Genomic DNA, 9,702 nt, shown 5'->3' on the forward strand with positions numbered 1-9,702 from the left:
GATATAGATAGATTAGATAGATAGATAGATAGATAGATAGATAGATAGATAGATGATAGATGGAGAGATAGAGAGATAGATATAGATATATAGAGAGAAACATGAGCTTGGTTGGGGTATAATAAAGGAGAGGTGCAGATAGGAGAGGGGAGTCTAAATATGATCAAGATATAATGTATACAATTTGCAAAAATTAAACTAATTTTTTTAAATATCAATAAAGGATAAGAAATACTGTGGGTGGAGAGAGGCAACATCTACCCTAGAAGTGTTGAGGAGTTCATATTTTCAAAATACATAGTATGACATTCTCAAAGAACTAAAAAAAAAATTTTTTGGTCTTATTTGAGACAGGGTCTCCCTGTAACCTCAGCTGTCCTGGAACTCACTATGTAGACCAGGCTGGCCTTGAACTCACAGGGATCCGCCTGCTTCTGCCTCCCGAGTGCTGGGATTAAAGGCCTGCGCCACCAAAAAAATTTTTTTGAGAAAAAAAAATCAATAACATTGAAGGAAATGAAAGGCTGTAATGCACCCTAGTGGAGTCACATCTTTCTGTCCTTTTAGGCTTCCACAGTTATGTATTTATAAAAGCAAGCTGTAGAAATTAAAATGGTTTACCAAAGTTAACTCAGATATAATTACATATGTACTCCAGCTCAGGAAATCCCTGCATCTGTTATTATACTCACAGTTTTCTGGAAGTGCCTGTGATGTTTAATCTTGGCATTCAACTTAATTGAATTAAGAAATACCCAGGAGATTACTAGAGCCAACATACCAATGGGTCTGTCTATAAGGGTATTTTATGACCTAATGAATGAATTCAAAATTTAAATAGACTACTGGGGATGGGGTGGAATTCTGAAAGGCAAGGAAAGCTAGAGCGAAGTTACATAGTGGGGGAATGTCCTTGAGAGCTGTATCTTGCCTTGCTATGATTTTGTTCTTCTTCCTGTCTGCCATAATAGAAGCTCCCTCTACTTCCTATCTGCCACAATATGAGTAGCCTCTGCCACTGTTTACCTCCACCATAATGTGCTGCCTCACCACAGACCAGAAATAAGAATCTAAGTGACCACAAACCTTCTGAAACCTTAAACCAGAATAAATCCTTGAAATTGTCTCTGTCAGATATTTTGCCATACCTGTGCAAAAGTTGCTAATACAGTTGCCATTTACAATATATATATTACAAGAGATACAATAGATATATGTGTAGGAATTTGCAATAATCACAGTTTATGATGTCCAATTAAACCAATAATCATCCAATTATACGATTATTTTGAACTTCATGGACAATACTAGTAAGAGCACAAATAATTCCTCATGTCAGTATGCCAAACAAAAAATAAATACTTTAAATGTGAAAGGCTAATACAGTAAAAAAAGAGAAAACTAATATACGAATCTCAGACATGTAAATTTTTCTGTATTAATACAACAACTATTTAAGTCTCAGGAATATCTTCCTCTTCATCCTGTATGTCAAGACAATGAACAGAGCATTGTTGACCCCTTTTTATTTTCAGAGGTAAAGTGGTTAAAAAAAAAAGGTTATTCTGATCCTTGAAATTTGTAAATGGTTTGATTATACAGTGTACTTTTGCTGTGATACATTGAGCAACCCACTGACAAGAAATTGGATTGCACAGGATGCCAAACATAATAAATCCGGATTTATTTAGCATCCTTAACATTTTTGTGAGACTGAAAAGAGAAAGTTGAAGAGTGAAATATCTGGTGCACAGAGGACCATTATTTTGCAAGTGAGTGTCATGTTAACAATAGAAGTTGTCTTGTAAAATAGCCATTTACTCGGGGCAAGTAACTGTTTATGTCAGCCAGGATATAAAGCATTCCCATCTGATTTCCTTTTACTACGTGTGTAACTCCTGTGGAATGGGAAGGTGAATTGTTCAGGCCTGTTAAACTTTGTAATTGGAAGGTTGTATTAAATTCTTCCTAATGATGCTTACAGCTAGATGATGATTTACTAAAAAAGAACGAGAGGAATGAAAGGCCTTACCTTTTAGAGTGAGTGGACTGCGGCTCCTGAATTCTGTAGAGAAGTGCTTTGGCAAAAGCAAATGAAGACCTGTCGCTGATGTCATATACAATCACGAACCCATCTGCCCAGTGGAGCTCACTTGTGAGGGAGAATTTTGCTTTCTGTGGCTAAAAATAAAGCAAGTGTGTTGAAAAACTGGAATCTGACACCAATGGCTTATACTTCAGTTGATTAATAGAGACTCATTTCACCTGGGAGAGACTTCAGTAAGGCAAAGGAATATTTTCTAAAGTGTACCCTGTTAGTCTCTCTATTTTTTCTTTTAATCCTCTTTCTTTAATTAAAAGAAACAATGCCTATAATACCTTTATTCTAGATCACTTTACAACTTCTTTATTTTTATTTTTATTTACTGTTATGTTTTGAAATTTTGTTTATTATTTTTTATTTTGTGTGTTTTGCATTTATTTTATGTGTATGTGTGTATTGCCTGCATGTAGGTAAGTACACCAGTGTCATGCAATTCTCGTAGAGGCTGAAGAGGCTGTCAGATCCCTTGAAACTGGAGTTACAGACAGGTGTTATCGGCCATGTGGATGCTGGGATTCAAACCCAGGTCTTCTGAAAAAACAGCCAGTGTTCTTAACTGCTGAGCCATCTCTCCAGCCCCACAACTTCTTAAGAATATATTTTTATTCTAGAAATTTGATATTATGGCTGCTAAATCAATAATCACATATTTGTATTAAAAAATCTGTTTGGCATTTTTTAGCACATAGAGTATGTATTTTTATCTTGGTGTATGAATATGTATAGGTATGTGTGTCTATATATGTGTGCATGTTCATGCAAGTAGATGTGGGCATCTATCCTGACACACACATGTGGAGGTCAGAGGACAACCTCAGGTGTACAACTTCCCCTCTTCCAACCTGGTTGAGTCAGAGTATTTTGTCATTCCTTGCTGTATGTAATAAAGTAGCTAGATCACAAACTTCACGTCTCCATTTCACATCTCACTGTAGGAACACTGGCATCATGGGTATGTGTTACCATGTTCAGCTTTATGTGGGTTCTGGGAATCCAATCCTTACCCTTCTGTGGCAAGCACTTTACACAGTGAATGATCACTGTGTAAATAGGCATGAATATCTATTTATTTTTGCTACTACCTTTAAACCCATGATGGAGAAAATATTTACAAAGTTTATCTAAAAACATTTATGGAGAAATTTACTTATATCTATTTCTAAACAGAATTATATTGAAATATTAAAAAAACAGACAGCTTCTCTTACTTGTTTAGTCCTTGATTATTTCTGCATGTTGGATTGTGGTTGTTTTAATAAGAATGTCCCTCATTTGTTCCAAGGATTTGAACACGTTGTCCCCAGTTAGGGGCACTGTGTGGGGAGGTTTAAGAGGTTTGTCCTAGCTGGGGAAGTACATCACCGGGGATGGGCTGTAGCCTTGCTCCATATCCTGTTTGTCTTTTTGCTTCCTGCATGTGCTTTAGGATGAGTGCTCAGCTTTCTGCTCTGGCCACCTCTGCTGCCACACCTCCCTGCCATGATGGACTCTTATCCCTCTGGAACCATAATCCAAATAAACTCTTCCTTCCATAAATTGCCTTGGTCATGGAGTTTATCAGCAACAGAAAAGTAACTAATACAGAACTTGGTACCAGGAGTGGGGTGTTGTTGTGAAGAACCAGACAGTATTATTTTTGGAGGAATGTGGAAGACTTTAGAGACTGCCCAGAAAATCAGTTGAATGGTGTAAGTGGTACTTAATGGCTCAAGACATTCCAGCAGGAGACCCAAACAAGGACTGAAACAGCAACTGGAATATTTTGGCAAAAATCTGGCTGCCATGGGTCCCTAAGGACATGCCATAAGCCAAGTTAAAAAGTAATGGACTAATTTATTTGGTAGAGGAAATTCTGAGACAGCCCATACTCAAGAGTGCTTTAAGTCTCAGAAGAGACTTTTAAATTTTGAACAGTGTTGAAACTGTTAATGACTACGTAGATTCTTCAAGGTGAACTAAGTGCATTTTGCATTATGTTATGGTCATGAGTCTTTGGGAGCCAGAGATTGGACTGTAGTAGTTGAATGAGAATGTCCCCCAATAGGCTTGAAGTATCTGAACATGTTGTCCCCTAGTTGGTGGTGCTATTTGGGGAGGTTTAGAAAGTGCAGCTTTTCTAGAGGAAGCAAGTCACTAGGGACATGAACTTTGTCCTATTCCAGGTTGTCTCTCTGTTTACTGTGCTTTCTTGAAGATGTGAGCTCTCAGGTTTCAGCTCCAGCTACCTCCTGCCATGCATTCCCACCATGATGGACTCTTATCCTTTGGGAACCATAAGCCCAGTAAACTCTTCCTTCTGTAAGTTGCCTTGGTCATGGTGTGTATCACAGCAACAGAAAAGTAATAATACATGGATAAAGAAATCTATACTCAAAATTTGTCTTACTTATCCTCTATTGAAAACTGGTATCTTGCATAGAAAATTTAGTGAAATTATGAACAGAATAGAAAAGTCATTCTACCCTTAATTTCTGACAGCTACACTGAGTTGATAGAAATACATTACAAATGAAACTCAGTGCTGCTATTTTAAAGAAGTTTGTTAAGACTGTGTCTTCAAAAATCATTTTTACAGTTCATTAAAATATAATTGACATAATTTTATCAAAATTTGCACAAAAGTCCAATAATACAGTTTATAACACTAAAATAAATATTTCAACATCTTAACAATGAAAACTAAGAAGAAATTTTAGTTCTAATATTGGCAGTATTTCATGTATTCTTACCTACTCTTAAAATCATAATTGAAAAAATAAGAGTGCTTTGTTTGACTTACATGAGAACATGGGTCATAGATTTCAAGATTCAGTTGCTTCCCTTCCAAACACAAGTGTTTATTATAAATGGATTCTGCAAAAAATAGATGTATTCATCGGTGATTGGGAAAATTCCAAAATAAAAATATATATTTATCTAAACATGGTCTGGCAAATTCAACCGGTCATATTTTAATGACATGATAGAGTAGCTTTTTGTTTCTCATGATCAAAACTGTGTATGCTCTGTACAAAAACTGAATTCGTGTTTCTCTTCATGTGCATACTTTCATGTGGTAAAAATGGGCACCCATACCCAAGACTTGTCTTTTTCTCTGAAGAAGTCATGAATTCCTCTCATTCACAACAAACATATCTTCAGTAATTCTACTATAACTCCTCTGTTACGAACTTCTAATTCTTATTGCATTTATTTATTTAGTGGGTGGGTGGAGTATTTGTATATCGATGTGTGCCACAGCACATGTATGGAGATCAGATGACATTTGGGGGGGGGGGCTTAGTTTTCTCCTTTTACCATATGGGTTCCAGGGATCGAATTCAGGTCTTAATTTACCTGCTAATAGCCATGAATATAGCACTTCCTGTCCCTAATCTATTCCTAATTCAAGGGACAGGTGTGAAGCTTGTAAGTATATCAAACCTTTGTCTGATTAAACTATTTCAATCACTCCTTGACTCACTTGGATTAAGCAATACCTCCCACATGTCTGAGGATGTCCCTTGGCTTCCAGCCCTCACCACAAACCTCTGTAGTCATTCTTTAAGACCTCCCTTTCATTCTATCCACTCTATCTATATTAGTCTGCATATCATTCATCATTCTCAAGATTTCTTGTCTCAGAACTTTGGGAATCGTTATTTCTTCTACCAGGGATATAATTCCTCAGTTATCTTCAAAGATCTGTCTTCACCACGCCCCTGTTTGACTGTCAACTTGTCAAGAGTTTTTGCTCTATCTTATTGTTTGCTTTATTTTTGTTTCATGACATCTTGCAATGTATCCCAAGCTATCCTGGAAATTAAGTACATCACCCCAGTCTCAGTCTCGTGAGTGCTGAGCTTACAATCATACACCTCCACATTTGGCTTAGTTTAGAAACAATTCATACTATGTCAATACCATGCCTCTGTTTTGTTTTACTTATCTTTAGAGAATTTATCATATGGTATAATTTATTATTTTCACCCTGATTGAAAGCCCCTTCCTCCACACTATGAACTCTGTGAGAGGTTGAGTATCTATCTTTTTGTTCAGTTAAACACCCTGCTGATGTAGAAATGTACATGGACCACACTAACTGCTCAACGAACATTCTTTGAATGGATGAAATCATTTCTATAACTGTTCCTCCAGCATCTTGATAAAAGGTCTATTTCTCTACGAATTCAGACACTAACACAAAACCATGACTCATTCTGACAAACACGTTGTGACCCACAATAAGAAGCTACAACAGATAGTGGAGGAGCAAATGTTTGTTCAGAGGTAAACACGGACTTTTGTAATCCTTCCAACTTACATTTAATTAAATTTTCATAGTTTCATCAAACTATGAGATTTTTTTCTAAGCTCCCCGAATTTACTATTTACTCTGAACTGTAACTCTCCCAGAAAGTTTAAAACGTCTTTCAAATCTCACAGTTTTAGGCAAGGGCCATCAGCTCTCATTGTTTTAAGGAGTGTTTTAATTTTCATTCTAGCCTTCTTTGACAAGACAAAGTTGTTTTGCTGGCTTGTTTCCACAGAGTTGGTGACCTTTGGGTCTTATATTACGCGTGGAGATGTCACAGCTGGAAATGTGTAAATGTTTCATTTGTTTATGTAACTGGATTGCAGAAAAGGATCAGGTGAAGGTTTCATTGTTACCTGTCCTTCTTGGGCTATTTCATTATCTTATCTGTTTTTAGTTTCATTTTTCTCTGTTCTGGAAAACTTTCCCATGCACACTCCTGACTTGTGTATTACACTGACCTCCGTGCTGAGGATGTTCTTCCCAGAAACGAAATACCAGAAATTTCTGTTTTTCTGTTTCTTCTTTCTTTAACCAGTTTTCAAACACGCATCTTACAGTGCTAAAAATGTCAATTACATTGAAATTCTATGCTGGGTACACATAGGAAGCAATGTGACACAAGTCTTTAAAATCATTTACTGAAATATGCTGATAGTATCCTGTCATGTGCAAATGTTTTGTTTCTCATAGAAAAATGTATTCACAATCATTAGTTCCTTTGACACTAAATAAACAATACTGAATAAAAAGTTATTCTTATACCAAATCTCATTTCCTGCAATTCCGTAACTGTTGATTTAAAAAATATAAAATAATATTTATCCCCATGTCTTTATTCAGATACTAATTTTGCCACATTAATTAATCACTGTAAAAATTGTAAACTTAAAGGTGTATCAAAAATGCCTCAGATTTCAAGGCATAGTTTCCCCCACATGGCTTGCCAATTCAGATCAAATCAATGCAAAATTGTGATAGAATTATTGTAAAGACCTTAAGATGATTCGAAGGTGTTCTGGTATCTGTAGTAGAATTTCTCAAAAATTTATAAACAGCCTAGATAATAGTATGATATTTCATTCAGGAATTGTGATTTTCACGTGATTTCCAAGCTTTATTTGGCAGTTTCTCAGGCTTTGAGTACTAAGATGTCACTACCTTGTAATAGATGTTAATTATCAAAAACGCTCTGCACCCTGCAAAGCCTACTCTTACTTCCTCCCTCTACAATATCTGAGAACAAGGATGACAGCTTTAGTGTTTTCTAATTTAGACTTTAGAATTGCCCAACTTCCTAATTCATCATCATACTGGGTGAGTTTAGTGAACAAGGATGTTCATTTTAAATACTGATTTTGACATTTCTAACTAGAATCTTTGAATTAACACATTTTAATGGAAATGAAAATAGCAGATTCTATCAAAAATATTCCTATGGTCTTAATTAGAGTTTAAATATGATGTAATTTTATGAAAAAAAAAGGCCTACAATTTGGACTTACCAAAATTAGAAGCATATTCTCCAATGAATCGTTTAGTAAGAAACCTTACTGTAAGGGCTGTAAAAGGAATAAATGAGATTTAAGATTTTTGTGGTTTTGATCTTAATAATTTAGATTTAGTTCTGTACATAAAATTTTATTTTTCACTTATGAATTACCAAGGTTTGGTTAAGATATTAAAAGTTTACTGAATTCTTATTTAAATGATGTTCAGTTTATAGAAACATAATAATTCTATAGCTAGAAAATGTGAGTTTTAGCATGCTTTACACATATAAATCATTATGAAATTAATTGATAATTATAAACATATATGCCAATTTACTTTCATAGTACAATTATATCTCTCATTATATTTGAAATCTGAAGTTTTTACAGCTTTTATTTTATCTACCAAGTAAATCTAGTTCCAAAGTACTATGTTTGGGTGTCCCAACAATAATGTTGAACATTCATAGCTGTTTAAGAATACTGGGACATCAAGCTCAGTATATAGTAAATAGGGAAAAGCGATGCTAGTTCTGCATCTTCCAGAAGCTCCTGCACTCAAGTATCATTGTTAGGCTGGTATCCCATTGGTGAAATCCTTGTTAAGCTTAGATTTTGCACCAGAGTAAAACAAAGCAAAATAGTAACTCCAAAATTAGAGCTTGCTGTGTGGGTCTAGGACAACTGCAACACAGTGTTCCAACAAAGTCCTTTCCCTTCAGTGGAGCTGCGTGTAAAAGACACCCCAAGGGCCCCCATGCAACTCTGCTCACCCTATTGCATAGTAGAAAAGTCCTTTCAAAGCAACTGGCCACAGGCAGGTATAAAGACAAGTGTATTAGAGTGAGAAATAACGGGACAGTAATGGGAAGATTTCTTGTAACTCGTATGCAATGCAAACACCAGTAGAACAAGATACAGATTTATATTTCAAACAGTCACATGTCACACCCTTCACAAATTTCATAAATATTCAGTGATAAGCCTATAAGGCTGAAAACTCCTACCGAAAACAATAATCTACAAGTCAGCTCACAAGTGAATTAGTTATTATACAGGTAGTTGATATATATGACTATTATTTACCATGTCTCTGTGTTTCGACCCATTTCATTGTCCATCTCACACTAAAGGAAACGACACTACTCACCAGATTTGCCTGTGCCTTTGCCACCCAAGACCGCAAGTTTAACATCACTCATCTTGCTTGACCAGCCCAGTCTTTGGAACTCTGCTGACTTGAGCCAAGCACATGCTGTTGTTTCTGTCCACTTCCCTTTTATGGCTGTCCTCGCAGCTCTGAGGTCAACTCCGCTGTATATTCCTATCATCTAATAATAACTGAAAAAATGTCTGCCTACAGAACATTTTAACTTTTTAAAAAATTTTGGGCTACTACTTAGACACTAAGATTTATGAAACTAATAGCTGTATATTTTTAACTGAAGTTTTATTCTTAATCCTCTTCTTCCAAACCTAGAACCTACTTTTCCATAGGACCCAAAAAAGTAACCTATTTTTATTGAGAAAAAAATTTAATGGATGAATGAATACCCCTATATATTTACTCTGAGGTCAGTTTAGCTTACTCTGTTAATACCTGCATCCACATCTTCTGGTGTTTTCTTTTTGTGAAAGACAACAGCAGGATTTAAGGAAACTCAGGCACTAAGTAAGTAAAAGTAAGTAGGGCGATGGTAAATTTGAATTCCAGAGTTTAATTTTGATAGAAATGTGAGTGACTATCCAGGCCACAGATTTTAATCATACAAGGTTCCTGGGGAGAAAACAGGCTTTACAACATAACAGCT

The 9,702-nt window shown here is 35.7% G+C and overlaps 1 protein-coding gene across 1 annotated transcript in view; it reads right to left on the reverse strand.

Annotated features, from left to right (window-relative positions):
* Rergl (RERG like) overlaps positions 1-9,093 on the reverse strand; it is a 13,419-nt gene extending 4,326 nt beyond the window's left edge. Inside the window, 4 exon segments of the mRNA XM_008832826.1 lie at positions 2,012-2,181; positions 4,884-4,957; positions 7,904-7,960; positions 9,042-9,093. Of these exon segments, the coding sequence (XP_008831048.1) occupies positions 2,012-2,181; positions 4,884-4,957; positions 7,904-7,960; positions 9,042-9,093 (353 nt within the window).
* Positions 9,094-9,702: the final 609 nt, after the last annotated feature.

The sequence above is a fragment of the Nannospalax galili genome, unplaced genomic scaffold, assembly GCF_000622305.1.
Source record: "Nannospalax galili isolate Female #2095 unplaced genomic scaffold, S.galili_v1.0 scaffold1230, whole genome shotgun sequence".
In the NCBI taxonomy this organism is placed as follows: domain Eukaryota; kingdom Metazoa; phylum Chordata; class Mammalia; order Rodentia; family Spalacidae; genus Nannospalax; species Nannospalax galili.